Below are 19,408 nucleotides of genomic sequence, written 5' to 3' on the forward strand. Positions count from 1 at the left end.
AGAAGAGAAGTACAATTAAATATTAATTTAAATGTGTCTGACCAGCTATATTTGCTTATTACTAAATATCCATGTGTATATTTAGTAATATATATCCATGTGTATATTAGCAATATTATATCCATGTGTATATTATATCCATGTGTATAATATATCCATGTGTATATTAGCAATATTAACTAATTATTATTGAGTATTAATGTTCATTCATGGAAATATATGTCCCCATGATATATATGAAATACAAAAAATCAAGTCTCCACCAGCTGGGCAAAACATCATATAGAATGTATATGCACAAAAGAAAAATTCACATATAAAATAGGTTTTAAAAAAGTACAAAAAAAAAATTCAAGCATTCCAAAACAAATCAGGTTTTCTGTGGTTTACTGACCATATCTCACTGGAAGGTTACTAGACTAAAATAAATTCCGTTGTTTTATTTTATATCCAGGAGCTGCACTAAGCCATTTTTCTCAAGTAGATTTACTGTTAACCCATTAAAAGGACTACCAATCTTGGTAGTCATAAATTTTCAATTAGAACTATATACAGAAGGAGTTTATGAAGCAGCTAATTTCAGTATGAAACATCCCTGTTGACAATAATAAGTCATTTTTTTATTTCAGTCATCAAATTTTGAGAGAATGATTTAGTCTGAAAGCACACCACATGGGCAGCCAGAGAAAGGCATCGGAACCGGCATTCTGGAACCTCTTTCAGGGCACTCCTGTCAACTAGCCTTCAGCTGGTCAGCCAATACCTCCCTTTTCAGTGTAATCATCACCTCTATTAGGGTTGTAATGCATTGTTTCCATGTTTGCTACGTAACTCTAGACTTTGCACTTCCAGGGAGCAAAACACTATCTTATTTATCTTTATACTACAAGTGCCTAGCAATGTGTATCAAAAATATAAATTAATTAAGAAATGCATGGAACACATTACTGCCTCTGCCAGTTTTTCCCCAGTAGAGAAGTCATTTTCAGCCCTGTAAAGTCTCTTGTTCGTTTAGTCTACAAAAGTCTAGCAATATGGAAAGAAACTATGCAGCTTTGGATATGTTAACCAACTGAATAACAAAATTAATTGCCTGCTATATAGGTTGGGGATTGTGTTAAATATTGTGAGTCTTACAAGGAAGTATAAGGCATATCTAGTCAGAATCTATGAAAGGATGAAGCATATAAAATTACTGATTTTTAGTAAATAATCTAATTGACTGATTTATTCCAGAAATGAATGTATAAATATTGAGCTATTAAAAATATTAATTGACACAAGAAGACAACAGGCAAACACAAATCCCAATACATGATAATGTGGATGGATAATAATGAAGCAGGGGGCTATAATGCGAGCGTTCCATTAGATCTTGCCACAATTTAGAAACTCTCATATTATGTAATTTTTGAGTGTCACATTTCACAAAGATGCATGGCTAATTAAGATTAACACAAATAGTTTGTGGTGCCTTTTGAAATACTTTATATTTTCACAGCACCAATTCTCTATTGTTTAAAATGGATTTAGAGTTGTTATGATGCAGAATTGAAGAGCACTAAGGACTTCCTCTGGTTTTCATCATAAACAATGCAAAATCCTGCTAAGTATGGTGGTTCATGCCTGTAATCCCAGCATTTTGGGAGGCCAAGGTGGGAGGATCGCTTGAGCCCAGGAGTTGAAGACTAGCCTGGGCAACATGGCGAAATCTCATCTCTACCAAAATAATAATAATAATAATAATAATAATAATAATAATAATAATAAAATAAAAATTAGCTGAGTGTGGTGGCACGCACCTGTACTCCCAGCTACTTGGGAGGTTAAAGTGGGAAGATTGCTGGAGCCCAGGAGGTGGTGGTTGCAGTGAGCCCAGATCACACCACTTCACTCCAGCCATGGCAACAAAGACAGACTCTGTCTCAAAACAAACAAACAAAATAAAACAAACAAACAAAAAGAATGCAAAATCCAACTGTGTATTTAAAGAGACTTTTATCAATCATTATCATTCAACATTTGCATGGAGGCTTCATTTTTTATTAAAAAAATGCTATGAGTGCAAACTTTAAGTATAATCTTATTCATACGGGATTTTTTTCCCTAAAATCAATGACAAGGAGTATTATAATCAGAAAGTTTCATATAAAGTCTTCATAATTTCCAGCAATAGATTTACATGTTAACACAAAATCTAAAAGGATATTCTTTTGAATCTTGAACTTTTAAGATTTAACCAAAACATTTACTGTGCAATTTAACATATAAATCCTAAGTGGTTTTTAAGAAATGTGTGGACTCTTATAATTGTTTTTTTATCATATCTAATTGTATGAAAAAGCAAATACATGAGATAAAAAGACAGGAAATCTAGCAGAAAATGAAATAAAGAGGGCTTTCATTGTGTCAGAATCCCTTTCCTGGATAACAAACAGTAGACCTTCTGATTTACTCCTTCATTTTAGAAGGAATAACTTACTCTTCAGTAGTTTGCTGAAAAGGAGTTAAAGAGCATTGTTATTATTATTGTTTTGAGACTCTGAGTGACCAAAATTCTCTTTAGGCTACTCTCCCACTTGATTTATAATGTCGCTGAGTAAATATAGAATTCTGGGTTGACTGTTATATTCCCTCAGAATTTTGAAGGTAATGCTCTTATTTCTAATTTTTAATGCTGCTATTAGGAAGCCAAATGTTTTTCTTACAACAAATCCTTTGTATGTGATCCATTTTGTTCTTTGGAAGTTTTAAACTCATCTCTATCTCTAGTGAGCTGAAATTTCATAATTACGTTGGGCCCTTTAAATCTGGAGACTCATATCCATGTTCTGAGAAAGTTTTTAATATGATTCCTTCAGTAATTTTCTTTCTTTGTTTCTTTATTCTCTCTTCTGAATACTGGGCTTCCTGAATTGAACCTCTAAATTTTTAAACGTTTTCTCTCCTACTGTTACTTTATTTTGTTGCTGTTCTGTTTTCAGGGAGATTTTTCTCTATTTTCTAACCTTTATTCCAAGTGTATTCCAGTAATCTGCTTTTTAATTTTGTAAAGCTCTTTGGATTGTTGTACTCTGTTTCCTAATTTCTCTCTGCAGACAGCAATCACCATTTTCTTCTGTTGGGCTGTCTCTTTCTTCCAAGTTCCTTCCGTATGTTGTTCATTTTGGTCTCTCTCTCTGTTTCTTTCTCTCCCTCTGTCTCTCTCTCTTTTCGAGATTCAGATTTGTTGTATGGATATTGCAAAATTGTGAGGTCTGGGCTTCTAAGTGTACCCATCACCCAAATAGTGAACATTATGTGAGAGCTTTGTCTATTGATGCTTGGTTGTCTGGAAGTGCTGTATGGCCACTGGGTTTCACTGTATGGAGGTGGTTATCTAATTCAGTCCTACAGCCTTAAATACCATATGTAATACGATGGCTCTAAAACTGCTTTATCTGAACTTCACTTATGAGCTCTAGACTTTCAGCATCTCTGGTGGGATATCTAAAAGGCATCTCAAACGTGAAAAGAAAATCAGAACTATAGATCCTTACTGCTTCACTCTCCAAACTGCTTCTTCCACAAGGTTTCCCATTTCACTTTTATATAATTAGGCAGGTCAAAAACACAGGTGTAATTCTTTTCTGACCTTTCTCTTTCTTGTATACACATATGGCAATTTAATCTATCTACAACTATGGTTCTAACTTCAAAATATATTCAGAATCCAACTTCTTACTAGTTTCACTCTTCTAGCTCTAGCTCAAGCTACTGAAATTAAGATCTCCTGCTTGAATGACTCTTCTCTACTTCTATTCTTGCCCCACTCCAATCCTTTTCCACACAGCAAGCAAAGGCATCTTTTAAAAATGTAAGGCTGATCCTGTGATTCTCCTGCTCAATTTACCTTCACAAGCTTACTGTCACACTAAGAATAAAATCCAAAACCTTTACCAAGAAAACAGCATCCTCCAAGCCACTATTCCAAGGGGAAGTCTTAGTTTCAAACTCTCATTCTTTCTTCACTTTCCATATCTAACTGATCATCAAAATTTATCAATTTTAATTCCAAACATCTACATTCTTATTGTATTTCTTGTCCATTGCTGCCTAGCCATTTTTCTTACCTGAATCACTCCTGTGGGTCTCTTTCCTCCCTCATTCCAGTCTTTTGCATTTTATATTCTCTCTAGACAGAGTCAATGTTTGAAATCAGTATCTGCTTATGTCACTCTCATGCTTCTTTCAGACTACTGGATAGACTCTAATTTGAGAAATACAAAGCTCTTCATGGTCTGACTTTTGCCTCCTTCTTGGCCTCACTCCCACTCACTAACATGAGTTAGTGTTACTTTATGCCAAAGTTATGAAATGTCTTATCATTTCCTGGAACTGCCACTTCCATATGCTGTGTGCCTTTTTGGAATGTCTTTCCTTCTCTTTTCCTACTCCCAGGAAACCAGTCACTACCTCTAAGAGCATCATTGTATACTTAAATTATGCTACACAGCACATATATGCAGCACACGTATGGCAACTGTTTGACTGTGGTCTATTGATTCCACTAGAGTAGAGTTTCTAACATAGGGTCCATGCATGGGCTTCAGAGCAAGCATCAGGAGAAACTATCCATCAATTCTCTAAAACTGATTATAAAACTTTGTATGCAAAGCATACTTGCATTGTCCTGGGAGAAAGTTTCACCTGATCTTCTATGATCCAAAAGGGATTAGGAACCAATACCCTAGATAGTGAGATTCTTTAGGGAATAGGTAAGTCTTGTTCATACTTTTTGTTTTTTAAATAGATGGGTCTCACTATGTTGTCCAAGCTGCTCTCAAAATCCTGAGCTCAAGTGATCCTATCACTTCAGCCTTCCGAGTAGCTGGCTGTACCTACAGGTGCATGCCACCACATCCAGCTATCTTTAATCTCTATATCTCACACTTACCAACCTATTGTACTGCATACAGCATAGTTAAAGCAACTGAACAAAATTGCTTGGGTATGCTAGTAAGTACACATAAACAAATGTGCAGAAGCAATTTATATGTTATTTGCATATTACTTAGGCAAATTTCCTTAGGTCCTTGTCCAGGCAACATACTTGGTACCCTCTAAGCTCCCTAAAAATATTACAGTTTATTAAACAGACTCTAAAACTTATAAATCTCACCAATATATACTCATCAAATACATACTCTTCAAAATGAGTTTTTATCCAGTCTGTTAGTCTAAGCATAACTGTTACCACCTAAGGTTTCTTCTGTTTATTTATTTTACTTTAAAATATTGTGCCCTTCATTTATTTACTTTGCATCTAGACTATAAAATGCAATCTTGATTAGTCGACCCAACAGACTTTTATAATAACCAACAGATAGCTAAGAATCTATCAGGCTCTGTCTCTCTAGAAAGACTAGTACATTATTTCCAGGCTCAATTTCTGTATTACCTAATAATTGGCTCTTTCCAGCTTTAACTACTTTCTCTTTTAAAGAGGTGAGAGGAAAGAGACACAACTTTAGTTATGCTGCAGGCTGAAGGAGCTCTAGTTCACCAAGAAAGTCAACAAAGAAGTAATGCCTAGATAACCTGGTAAGCCCAGTATCTGTAGTTTACTACAATGGAATCCTATTTGGAAAGCTAGTGTGACAGATATTGCCAGAATAAGAAATATCACTTAAATACACTGGGAAAGAGGCAAAACAACAACAACAACAACAACAACTTTAGCAATGTTGTTTCATAACGTTAGAGAAAATAAACAAAAGAGAAAAAATGAGATATGCAGGAACAAGCTACCTCATGTTAGATTTCTTACCATCTTATAGAGATCTGAGACACTAATCTGGTCCGAGTCCACTACTTCAAAGTCCTTCCGAGGCACCAGGTCCAGGCCCAAATGTCTGGTAAAGAGAAAGACCACACTCAGTATGCCATGTACTCAGATTACTTATCTCTCTTTATGTGCCTGGGAACCCATACCTGCCACATCTTGTGGACAGAGGATCAGACACTGTCCTAGCAGGAACATGTCTTTATACAGCAACATCTAATTCTGTTCACTTCTGGGTAAATGAGGCTAGGGATTTAAGGTTGACACAATTCCAGTTCAGGCAGTTCCACTCATGATGGTAAAAAGGTTTCATTCAGTATTACATTATATCAGCATGCTTGAGTTAAGGATAGGTTTTCTTTAGATCATTAATAAGTCATGTTTATTTTTCTATTTCCCCCCATCTGACAGTTATGCTCAAGGTTTAGTCATGCATTAGTATTATTAGGATGAAAAAAATCTTCAGGGTGTAATTCAAAGTCAAACACATAAAATTCACCTCTTAAAAGTTACTAAATTCAAAGAGATGTATCTTTTTCTCTTTATTCATTTATTTTATTTTTTATTTTTAAGTTCTGGGGTACATGTGCAGGATGTGCAGGTTTGTTACGCAGGATGTGCAGGTTTGTTACACAGGTGAACGTGTGCCATGGTGGTTTGCTGCATCTCACAACCCACCACCTAGACACACCCCCAGATAGGCCCCAATGTGTGTTGTTCCCTTCCCCGTGTCCATGTGTTCAAAGAGATGTATATTTTGGCTGAGTTTCATCTCATTTTCAATTTAACTAATACTGATAGTGGCAAAGACCTAGATATGTATTAGCACCAATATTTTAAGAAACATTAGATAAAAGTTTAACCAACAAGTATTACTACTCAAGACAACAGTATTTGGAGGATCTTTGGGGCAGTAGAAAGAAGTGATGGTAATGGCAGTATTAGGCAGTGGAAATAACTCTGGACACAGTCAGCACTTGAGTTCAAAATGGTATGTAATTTATGGTCAATAAATGTTAGCTCTTTTCTTGCACTCTAAGACAACAGCTCTAAACCAGGAATTCAATGTTTATAGGGTTGCAGACCTCTGAAACTGCTTATGACATGGGATGAGTTTGTGTGTGTGTTCATTATAAATTTTTTCTGAGGAGAGGGTCTATAACTCTCATCAGAATTTTGGAGATGCTCTGTGACCACCCTACTCCAAAACAAGGGTTATGAATTATTGTGTCTGGCAAAAGCATTCCATGGGATTATAGAAGAAGAAAGATTTTTTTTTCTCTTCAACTAGACTATGAACTAATTTAGAACACGCTAGCACAGCTAAATCTATATGCTCTTTCTGTGCATAAAACTCATCATTGAAAATAAAATCAGGTGCACATCCAAAATTCAGATTCATTTACAATTTATACCCTGTTCATAGGAAAATACCTGATAAAATTACACTGCAGTAAGATTGGTAAAATAAAAATGGAAAATCAAACCTATATGGAGAAAGTATTATAGAAGCAAATGTACTAACAGCATATGCTAAAATGTTTACTAGGATTAAGAATTAAAATTTAAATGTATACTTTCTAGCAGGCAAGAAAAAAAGAAAAAACATTTTCCTATTAAAGGTTAAGAACTTATGTTTTTCAATTAAAGTAGTGTTTTTTTCTATTATCCACTAATTAAAAAAATGAGTTTTTAAAGAGAAAAAATTTTTGAACCAAATGCTAAAAATAACCCACAGTTTTACATAATGAGAAGATCAGTAATAAACTGTTGGCCTTATCCATGATGGTTTACAATTTAATGATAAAACTATGCCAACTGAAGTTAATGCACTTAAATCTATGAAATTTTATTTTTCTATAATTGGGATCCCGATTTCTTAAAGAAACACTCCATTCCATCACCTCTTATTAGCAATTCTTCATTTATCTGAAACAATTTCAGGCCTCTGGCTTCTAACACTTAGAGCATGCAAAGGCAGTAGTGTTCACGGAGTGCAAGAGAGAGGTGCAGTACATCCTTTCTACCCCCTTCTTATAAAAAGCAACTGACATTATAAAGATAATTTTGCAGATAAAGTCTCAAATATTTAAAATACTTTTATAGAGATGTGGAAGAACAATGGAAAGATCACAAGAATATTAGCATTTGTATTAGAAAACTGAAATAGTAATATTTAAAACACTTTCCAAATTTTCTGTAGTCACATTATTTAAACTTTTTAAAATAATAAAAAATGAAGAGACAACATTTCATACATATTCTTTAATCATTTGAGATCTAAAAATATATGTGAACTAGCCTACAATTAGGAAACAACAACAACAAAAAAGAATGAGTAAATAACATATCAAAATAGGTGTTTTTATGGCCAGGTGTGGTAGCTCATGCCTATAATCCCAGAGTTTTAGGAAGTCAGGGAGCGAGGACTGCTTGAGACCAGGAGTTTGGGACCAGCCTGGGCAACTCAGTGAGACCCCATCTTTAAAAAAAAAAAAAAAAAATTAGCCAGGTTGTGATGGCATGTGACTGCAGTCCCAGCTACTCAGGAGGCTGAGGCAGGAAGATCACTTGAGCCAGGAGTTTTTTGAGGCTGTAGTGTATTATTATTGTGTCACTTCACTCAGGCTTCAGGGACAGAGAGATACCCTGTCTCAAAAAAAAATGTTTTCAGCTGAGCGCCATGGCTCAGGCCTATAATTCCAGCACTTTGGGAGGCTGAGGTGGGTGGATCACCTGAAGTCAGAGTTCAAGACTGACCTGGTCATCATGGTGAAACCCCATCTCTACTAAAAACACAAAAATTAGCTGGGTGTGGTGGTGTGTGCCTGTAATCCCTGCTACTTCGGAGGCTGAGGCATGAGAATCACTTGAAACCAGGAGGCGGTGGTTGCAAGTGAGCTAAAATCATGCCACCACACTCCCGTCTGGATGACAGAGCAAGACTCCATCTCAAAAAAAAAATTGCATTAGATACAACAGTTTAAGAAATATCCAGATGACATTTAAGTCATTAGGTCTGGAATTGAGTGTATGTGCTCCTCTGTGGTAGTGCACCACACAGTGATGGCCATGTGTGGAGACTGGCGTTATAAGAACTCTATCTTAGCATCATGGCAACCTTAGCTTCCTTGTACAGTCAGCCGCCCACCCATATAAATATTTATCCACCCTACAGAACTTTCTGAGGAACTATTATGTATCCTACCAATGGTGTTAGACATAAAGAATACAGTAGCTTTGAGTCATGCAAATGTTCATATTCTTCATGTTAATCCTCTCTTGACAGCAGAGTGTTTTCCCTCTCCCAGAAGTAACTAGAGCACAGTATCTTTTAGTTTTGTAATTTCATTATCTTGAGAAATAAGAGATTAATGGGTGATCTGGTAAAAGCCAAAAAGAGTTCCCCCTACTAAGACTATCTTTAATGGATAAAGGGTAGTTTGCAAAAGTTATATTAGTGACTGTCCTCATTTGAAAAAGGCAGAGATGTTGGACAGTGAGAACCAATACGTGTTCACTACAAACTTCACTCTCAAAAAAAGGCTCCTGGCTATTTTTTCCTATGGTTTACTCCAAGAATAGTGAACATCGAATGCAGGGAATGGTCAACATGATCTCTATCTTCACAGTGAAAGATGCATTGCATTACAGTATTAAGGAGCATGGGTTCTGATGTCAGATCGCCTGGTCTGTATCTTGGGTATACCACCAAACCACACTGTCTAAAATCTACTATCGTAAGCTGTTGTAAGGATTAATCCACATAAACGACCCAGCACAGTACCTGGCATTGTAAATTGCTACTGTTATTTTAATTATTATCCCTATGTTACATTGTTAGCCAAAATGTTAGCTTAGAGTATAGGGATTGTGATCAAAGAAGTATGGTGTCTGAATAAAAAACTCTTTAAACAGAGGAATGCAAGCAGGGGGCAAACATCTATGTATATCTACATACAGATGTAGTACAGAGCTAAGTTTTCAGAAATGGTCCTACCAATTGTTTAGGTAAACAGTCTTCACAAAAATACTTGGTCTTCTCTCACCCATCACTGATCATTCATTCATTCACTCCAATAATTCAACAAATATATATTAGAACCTACTCTGTGCTAAGCTCATGTTCAACCTAGGGACACAGCAGCTAATAAGGGACATAATCCTGACCCAATATTCTTTCAGATGGAGCTCTCTGAGACCCTGAATCTCTATTTCTTTTAAATGCTCTATACTCTCTATGCTATGTTCTATTTTATCTTTTCCTTTCCTCATCTGAACCACAGAATATAGAAAATAATCTGAAATTATTTAATTATATACAATGGATACTTTAAGGCAGTGGTCCCCAATCTTTTTTGCACCAGGGACTGGTTTCATGGAAGACATTTTTTCCATGGATCGGGGGGAGGGTGCAGGGGTTGGGATGGTTTCAGGATGAAACTGTTCCATCTCAGATTATCACGCATTAGATTCTCATAAGGAGCGCACAACCTAGATCTCTCACATCACAGTTCACTATAATAGGGTTCACGCTGATTTGAGAGAATGTGGAGCTCAGGCACTAATACTGGCTCACCAGCAGCTCACCTCCTGATGTGCGGCCCAGTTCCTAACAGGGGTCCACAGCCCAGGAGATGGGGACCCAGTATCAGTTGAGAAAAGATGGAGATGTTAAGATTTCTTGTGGAGCAGTGCCCTTTTCTAATGCTTATAGTAAAAACAGCATACAGATAAGAACTACACTAATGAAAACATAGCATATTTATATTTATATAGCATATAAAAATATATAATTAGTAATTACTACCTTTTACCAAATATTTACTTGGGCTAGGCACTTTATGTACATCATCTCTAAGCACTCTGGGAAGTAGACAGTATTAGATCCATTTTTTAACTGAGGAAGCTGAGGCCCACTGAGGTTAACTAAGTGGCCTATTAAAGGAGTTGAGCTGGGCTTGTCTCAAGCTAGGTTGTTCTCATTCTGAACCTATGGTATTTCCATTATACCTGCTGTCTTTTTAAAAATAACTGAAAGTTATAATAAGTAATAATGGTTACAAGTGGTTGTAAAAATCAATTTAGTCATAACTGTTTGAAAGATGATTCTGTGTCAAACATCAAACCAGAAGGAAACAAATATCAATTGATTAATGAGTGTCCACCAGGCATGAAAACAAATCCACTTTATTACTCAAATGTTCACATAGTGCCTACCAAGTGCTGAGTGCAGGTTATAATGATAAGCAAAAAATGCCAAAAGAGTGTCTGTGTAAGAGTGTGTGTTAGTCAGTCGATTGAACATAAACTTGACAGGACTTTGACCATACATACTTTAAACATAGCCAAGACATCCCAGACTGTGAACAGGGCAAGACACTGATCAGTGAACACACCACCAGATATGGGAAGAACCGTAACTGTGAAATCATTGAAAATTTCTGCTAATTTCAGGTGTCCTAAAGCTGGAAAATATCAGTAAGTCCTCAAGGGTAAAGTACTAAGCCACAAACCTTTCTAGATCCTGGCTAAAAATCTACTTAGAGGAAACTCACTGGGGGATATTTTCTGCATATAACAAACTAAATTACTGCTTGTGTATCTTACTCCAAAAGCAATTCCCTTGATGACAGACAAAGAGATATAGATAGGTTAGAATATGTAAAAATATGAGAAAGTAGAAAAGGGGAGGAGGAAGAAAAAATGACAGAGGAAGAGAAAGAGAGAATAAAAGAACCAGAATTTTATGTGTATATATATATATGATTTGTTAAATTATTATTCTAAGAATAAAATATTTCTTAGGTATTTTTCTAAGGCAGAGATCAATTAGGCTATGTCAGTTCTTGGTTAATGCAATTTTAACCTAGCTAGCTACTGTAGTGATGAAATTAGAGACAGAAGAAACTTAGCATCTTTAGAGAAGATGTTGAAAATATTAAGTTAAATTAAAATTACATCACTAGACAAATTATTTTAAAATTTATTTGGAGTAGATATAATTAACTAATTCTCTATATAAGACACTTGAGCAAAGATGATGACTAGTTAATCTGAACATAACTTTCTGCCCTTCTTGTATTGCAGTTCCTAAAAATATAAGAGCACAATGTAGTAAATGCTGGTTTCTATCTGATACAATTTAATAATTTTTACTTATGGAGTATCTACATATAGGCCAGTAAGTTTAAGTCACATAAGTTTAATGTCTGAATATTCAAATTTTAGGCCAATAATTTTAAGTCACATAAGTTTAATATCTGAATATTCAAATTTTAGGCCAAATAAATAGTTCCTAATCTCAGGAAACAAAATAAAAAATTGTTATCTAGATGTGGAGAGCTCCTCACTAAATTAAAACTCTAAATGAAAGATTACAGGACCAGTTCAGTTTCCATCCTTGGAAGTTCTAACTGAATGTTACTCAGATATACATTACAGGATATAACAGTATTCACACTTGCAGAACAGAACAAAGATCAAATAGCCTAATGACTAAAAATACTGGTAATAATGTGCCTGGTTTTAAGACTCACACATAATTAGACAGATGATAAGGTTCTGCATAAAGCACATGGGCTTTGGGATCAGTTCTGGGTACAAATACCAGCTCTACCCTTCCACTATACAACACTGGGAAAAGTGCCTTTGAGCCTAGGTTTCTTCAATGGGTTTAGAGCTCTGTTTAGAGCTCTTGTCCTAGAAAGGCATAGCAGCATTTCTTCCTCTTCTTCTTCTTTTTTTTTTTTTTCATATGGAGTCTTGCTCTGTCGCCCAGGCTGGAGTGCAGTGGCGCAATCTCGGCTCACTGCAAGCTCTGCCTCCTAGGTTCACACCATTCTCCTGCCTCAGCCTCCCGAGTAGCTGGGACTACAGGCGCCTGCCACCATGCCCGGCTAATTTTTTGTATTTTTAGTAGAGACAGGGTTTCACCGTGTTAGCCAGGATGGTCTCGATCTCCTGACCTTGTGATCTGTCCGCCTCGGCCTCCCAAAGTGCTGGGATTACAGGCGTGAGCCACCGTGCCCGGCCAAGACATAGTAGCATTTCATTACAACAGTGTATGAAGTGAGACCATGTACTTGCCATAGTGATGTAGACATATTTAACCAATACATTACTAATAACAATTACTAGTTTCTGAAATAGATTCTGAAAAGGCAGAGCTATAATGTCCGTGTAAGAGCTTACAGAAAAGGCGTAAGAGTTTAAAATCATATATTTAATTACATCAATTAAAAGATTAAAATACATTTGGCAAACACTGATTCACATGTTAACATGCGCTAAACTTCAAGATTTTATGGCATTTATAAAAGTGTGGTGGAACAAGAAGTGTGGAACTATCAGAATAAAATGGGAACAATGGTTATAGTCATCTGTTCTCAGTTTTTGTGTGGAACAGTCTGTTTTACATAATCTAATGGTATGAAATGACTTTGTTTTTACAACATACCATCTTTTCTTTCAAAATAGGAAGAAAAGTTTTAAAAGAGTAAGCTCAAGGAGAAACCAGAAAGAATAGTCCTATCAGTTTTGGTGCAACATGTCTTTTCCTTTCAATAATGACAGACCTGCAAAGTTCTTGTTTAGGTTTTTAAGTGACTATATTTTCCACTGAAGGAAAGGAGAAAACAAGAAAAAAAGGAAGAGAGGGGTGGAGGGAAAGAAGCGCAAGGGGAGGAAGAAAGGAGAAGTAAAGAAGACGGAAAGTAGGGAAGGGAGAAAAGGAGAAACAGGAAAGAGGGAGAAGGGAAGTGGGGAGGGGAGTGGAATTGTGTTTTTCATTTTTGCTTATTAAGATATGCATATACATACCCCTCCAACACACACACACACACACACACACACACACACACAAACATATTTCATTGAGAAAAAGTTAGTCATGAAATTGGAATAGCCCTATAATTTACTGGCAGGTATTTATAATATTCTGAGCCTTTTTCAAGTACAATTTGAACTTGTTTCTGAGCTATCATTCTATTTATTTTCAGATTTGATTGCAAAATCAGATTGGTTTGTTTTTCAAGTTTCATAATAAAGAGGTATAGGTACTGATAGTTCTGAAATAATTCTATTTAATGGAATCTACAGTTGCAGTTAAACTGCAACATAATGAATTACACATTTATTAGTGTCATCAGTTCAAGTGTGACCAATTTGCTTGGCACACAGTAATGTTATATTTGCAATTACTGTATTCTAATCACTGACTTAAAAATAAAAACAGTGATATAATTTCATAACATAAAAATGTTTGGGTTTGAAGAGGCAGAATCAGTAGCTATGCTGTACATCAACATACCGTATTTTACTAAATTGTTATTCCCCAAAGTTAGATTTAGAGAACACTGATCTATGGTACACCTAAATTCATGTTATACACTATTATAGAAGGTAGTCTGTGGTAGGTGCCAAGCAATCCTACTAACAGTCATGAGAGGGTGTAATTAAACAAAACAAACAAGGATATTAAGTTGTGGCTTCAAAAAGGTCACAAATAACAAATTTAGTGTTATATTTTCTCTTTTCTACTGATGAACAGTACCAATTTGGGTGTGATCCACTGTTGATTAGATTCCATGTTTCCTCTTTCCTGATTTATTCTTCTACTTTGCAGGAGCACACCCTCAAGTCCCTTCTTAAGAAGGGGTCATGAGAGGTAACTTTTGTGCATCCCTGAATACCTAAAAATGGCTTTATGGTTTGTGTCCCCTCTCACTTAATTAGATGGTTGGGATTTGTAAAATAAAACTCTGGCTGGCAAATCATTTCCCTACAGAACTCTGAAGACATTATTTCATTATCTTCTAGCACCCAGTGTTAATGATAACACTTTTGAGGACAGTATGATACTTACTCTTTTGTGAGAGGAACTATTTTTCTGTCTAAAACCCTTAAATAGTCTTCTCTTCATTCCTAGAATACTAAGATATCTTAATGTGCCTCGCTATGAGTTTTTGTTTGTTTCTTTTGTTTTCCCATTCATTATAAATATTTGGTGGAATGCTTTCAATCTTAAGATTCCTGTTTTTTGGCTCTGACAAATTCTCTATTATTCCTTCAGAATTTCCTCTGTTCTTTTTCTGGAAGGCAAAATGTTTGATATTGGATCTCCCTGGGTAGAGCCTTTGTACTGAATTTCTTTCCTCATGTATTGCCTATATATTTGTCTTATTTTCCTAGAGATTACATAAAATTTATCTTCTCTGAGTATTTTATTTTGGAAATTACATTCTCCACTTCTTTTACATGGCATCTTATTCTACATAATGGATCTTTTAGATTCTATTTGAGGATATTAAAGTGTTTTTGTTTTGTTTTGTTTTAAAGTACTTTATCAATCTCAATTCGCTCTGGGGACAGGTTACTTTCTTTGGGTACAGGTGTTTTGTTAATCTTGGTCTCTCTCTGTCCTGTAGAAGCGTTTCTTCAAACATCTGGTGATACCTGATTGTCTATTCTTAAAAGATAGCAGAAGAAATGTAGAGGTTTTTTGTACATGGGTAGGTGACTGGCAAGTTTCCCTTTCTGGTAAGTGAGAGCAGTCTGCTCATTATACTTTAAAGTCCTTAAATGCCAGAATGTGGAGAGTTTTGCAAGAAAGTCCCAGTTCACACTCCTGTTGCCCAGTTTTCCCCCAGTGGCCATTTTTTATATTTGTTTATCTGAAGAGGAAATACCTGACCAGGCTTTCTGCTCATTGATTGGGGTAGACTGTTCCTTAGACACTCTTTTAAGCCAAGTCCTTTTCAAAGCTTCAAGGCCTATCCCACCTTCTATGATTCTGGGAGCTGTGGGGCAGACTGACTCTCTCATTAACTAAGGTTTCCTCCACATATAATGGATTTACTCTGTCATTAATCTTTCATCTACTTTCCGGCTTCCAGAAATGGGCTCATAGATCTCATTTATGGGTGGGCCCCTCCCAAAAAGGATAAGGAGCTAAAGACACATATTTAACTATACTTAAGGTATATGTATATTTTAAGTAGGAGGCAACCTGATCACTTAAAAGTTCAATGGACCCAATTTTAAGAGAATGAGACAAAAGCACCTGAGATTTATGTCAATTATAAAGTTATATTAATTATTATATCAATTATTGATATATCAATTATATCCATTGAAAATTATACCCTAACTTCCCATACCAAAGTCTTCAAATTGTACTTGTATGGCATTAGCAAGTCATAGTCATTACATAAATGCAAGACTATTACTGAATGATGAGGTAGTTAAAAATATTCTGAAGTACATATGTAGACAGTTTCCATTTGTAGGTTATGCTCATTCAGATTCATCGTATGGCTATAAAATGTAAAGGACACCAAATTCACATTTGAAGAAAACACTAAAATATATTTTTAAGTGTATTCTGATTAGGAGGTGTAGAATCAAGAAATCTGAGGTCAAAGAAATTTAACTTTATAGGATAATCTAGTCCTATTATTTACCTCTTCTTTCCAGAAGCAAAAACAGAGGCTAAAAGAGGTTCAGCAACTAGAATCAGTGAGTATCCTTTGCTAACTAGGACTAATAACTGCTCCTAGCAAAAATGATGAAAGCTTAGTGAAGAATATAACATTGTCTTTGAATCATTAAAGAGAAGCTTTGTATAGGTGCAAACTCCCTGAAGACTGAGTTATCATAAATGAAACTGAGAGATACCCAAACAATTTTCATACTTACTCATTACCCCAGTCCAGGCGCACGGTGATGTGCCGCTTAACCTCCCGCACCTGATCCTGAGTCAGGTGACCAGACAGTAGCTGCCTTCGCAGGTCAATAAGTTCATTCATCACGTGGCGTAGTTTGTAGAAAAGATCTACTTTGTGTTTCTGAAAGGGCATTTTTGGTGTTGGGTGAAATACAAGAGACAGGGAAAAGGAATGAAAAGAAAAAGAGAAATAGTTAAACTACAAAAAGTGCTCACTTCTCTGAACCACTAAGGTAATATAAAGAGGAACTTAATTTTAAAGTCTGAAAGTCATTACCTCTTTCTATCCAAAAATCTCTACATAGTGACATCTAACAAAGTAACATAATTGATCTGGATCGTGCAAAAGTAGCATTTATCTCTACCACACCCTAGATCATTCATTTCTTTAGTAAATCAAAGTTACTAAACTTAGAACAGAATGTTACACAGGAGCCCAGAGCTGTTTTCCCTCACAGAAGTTGCAGTTCACATAAAAGCAAAAATTTCAACCATCCAGCAATAACTCTGGTTTCTCTAGGAGGGATATCCAAGTTGGGAGAGGAAAAATCATTTGCCCTATTTTGAAGCAACTAACGTTTCAATATAAAGCCACAGTCCCTGGAGTGAAATTCACTCCTGATTTCTAGGCCTCATCTAATTTTCTAATTAGCTTTTCTAAACAGTGTGTCCTTCCCCGACTCCCTCTGGTGTAACAGATTTCCAGTCTTTTCAGTTTAATAAAAATTGTAACCTTTGTAAGAGTTAAATGGAAACATCTTAACTTAATTATGGACCTTATAGTGGTTTTAACCTTAAAAGTAGAAAAATGTAAGTGTCATGAGAATAGATGCCTCAGAAAAAAGATGTACTTAAAAATAATGTATGAGTTTAAAAACTCAAGTCTTATTTGCTGATATGTGAAATCTTGATTTTAGAACCTTTTGGTTTCTGTATGATTAAAATTCTTGGGATGTAACTGATCTATAAATAATGCTTCTGAAGGCAGATTAAGATGTTAGTAAAATATCTGTATGAGATTTACCCTAAAAAAGATGTTTGCCAAAATAAGCTTAAGTCAAAGAAGCTATAAATAAAATTAGCTTTACAGCAAATCACAAAACAGTAGAATCAGGTAGTGTTTTGAGGTGGCAGTGATCTTATAATTAAAACATTCAGAACATCATACTACTTAGAAATCATCTAATGTGACTTTTTTCTATTAAGAGACAGGATCTCACTCTGTCTCCCAGGCTGAAGTGTAGTAATATAATCATAGCTCACTGCAGTCTCCATCTCCTGGGCTTGAGAAATCCCCTCAACTCAGCCTCCTGAGTGTCTGGGATTACAGGCCTGGATAATTTTTTTTTTTTTTTAGATAGAGTTTTGATATGTTGCCCAGGCTGATCCCAAACTCTCAGGCCCAAGTAATCCTCTTGCCTCGGTCCCCTAAAGTACTGCGATTAGAGGCATGAGCCACCACACCTGGCCCCATTAGACTTTTAAAGATTCATCTTAAAGAGAAATTATTTTTAACTAGAAGATGTTAGGAATCATACACTCTAACTTCTCCTTTCTTTAACCGATGAACTGATGAAAAAAAGTTAAGCATCCTGATGGTACACAATGCTGGCAAAAGGTGAGAACTCACAAATTCCTGCCAGCTCAAAAACCAGCAAAGCCTAAGCAAACTATACCATCTGGAAAATTGGAATCTTGATGATTAAGCTATAAAGGCAATGTGATATTTGTTTCCAACACATACATTTCTTATTGATAAAACAAAGTCACCTGTTTAAGTATAAAACAGAAAGTTTGAATTATTATTTTCCCATCAAAGCCTATATGATAGTCCATTGCATGTATACATCCACAAGCATTCATTCATTCATCCAATTAACAAATGTTTGTGCAGCACCTCTTGAGTACTAACACTTTGTTGTGATCAAAAGTCCCTGCTCTCATGGCACTTTTGATCTAGAGAGCAGGCAATAGGCAAATCATTAATGATGGTGATAAATTATAAAAAGAAAAATCAGAGTGGCCAAGGGTAGGCTGGCTGGGGCACTGGGGAAGGTACTGCTTTAGGTGGAGTGGTCAGGGAAAGACTTTTTGAGAGCTGAACTTTGAGAATATACCTGAATGAAGTAAGGTGGCAACATTTAAGAAAACTAGGGACATTTTTCAGGCATAAGAAACAAGTGCAAAGGCCTTGAGGTGGAAGTAAACATGGCATGTTCAGGAAGAACAGGGTCAGTGTGTCTTGAGAAAGGGAAGATTGATGATGCAGAGAGGCAGCAGGCACCAGGTTAAACAGAGATTTGGTAAACCACCTTTAGGAATTTGGCTTTTATTCTAAGCAAGATGGGAAGTCACCGGAGATTTGGAGCAGAAGAGTGAAGTGATATGACTTAAGTCTCGAAAGCATCACTCTGAGTGCTCTATTGAAGATAAACCATAAAAAGGCAAAGAGGAAGGCAGGGATTCCAGTCAGGAGGCTATTTAGTGCAACAGTTCACAGCATAACAGCTGCTTAGATAAAGGTAAGAATGCTGATGTTAAGAAGGGCTTGAAGTTTTGACATGTTTTGTAGGTGGAGGTGCCAGAATTTGCTGATAGACTAGATGTGGGTTATGAACAGAGTAAAGTATCACTCTTGTTTTGTGGCCTGGAAAGCATGTCTGGAAGAAGGAAACTAAGTTTAATTTTGGACATGCTAAGTCTGACACTGATTTCCAACATTCAGAGGTTACGAAAGTGAGAAGTATTTAGCAGAGGAAACTAGAAGGAGTAAGCAGTGAGGTGAGAGGAAAAGCAGGAGAGTATGTGTCATGAAAGCCAAATGAAAACTGGATTTTTTTCATTATACTTTAAGTTTT

The 19,408-nt window shown here is 35.9% G+C and overlaps 1 protein-coding gene across 7 annotated transcripts in view; it reads right to left on the bottom strand.

The window, feature by feature from the left end:
- DOCK3 (dedicator of cytokinesis 3) overlaps window positions 1-19,408 on the bottom strand; it is a 677,098-nt gene that overhangs the window by 299,411 nt on the left and 358,279 nt on the right. For all 7 annotated transcript variants that reach the window (XM_055275673.2, XM_055275643.2, XM_055275636.2 and 4 more), the window contains exons 6-7: window positions 16,523-16,671; window positions 5,810-5,894 (exon numbers count right to left, since the gene is read on the bottom strand). In XM_055275673.2, coding sequence (XP_055131648.1) covers window positions 5,810-5,894; window positions 16,523-16,671 — 234 coding nt within the window. The remainder of the gene's footprint in view (window positions 1-5,809; window positions 5,895-16,522; window positions 16,672-19,408) is intronic.

This window comes from Symphalangus syndactylus, chromosome 1 (assembly GCF_028878055.3).
Source record: "Symphalangus syndactylus isolate Jambi chromosome 1, NHGRI_mSymSyn1-v2.1_pri, whole genome shotgun sequence".
NCBI lineage: Eukaryota > Metazoa > Chordata > Mammalia > Primates > Hylobatidae > Symphalangus > Symphalangus syndactylus.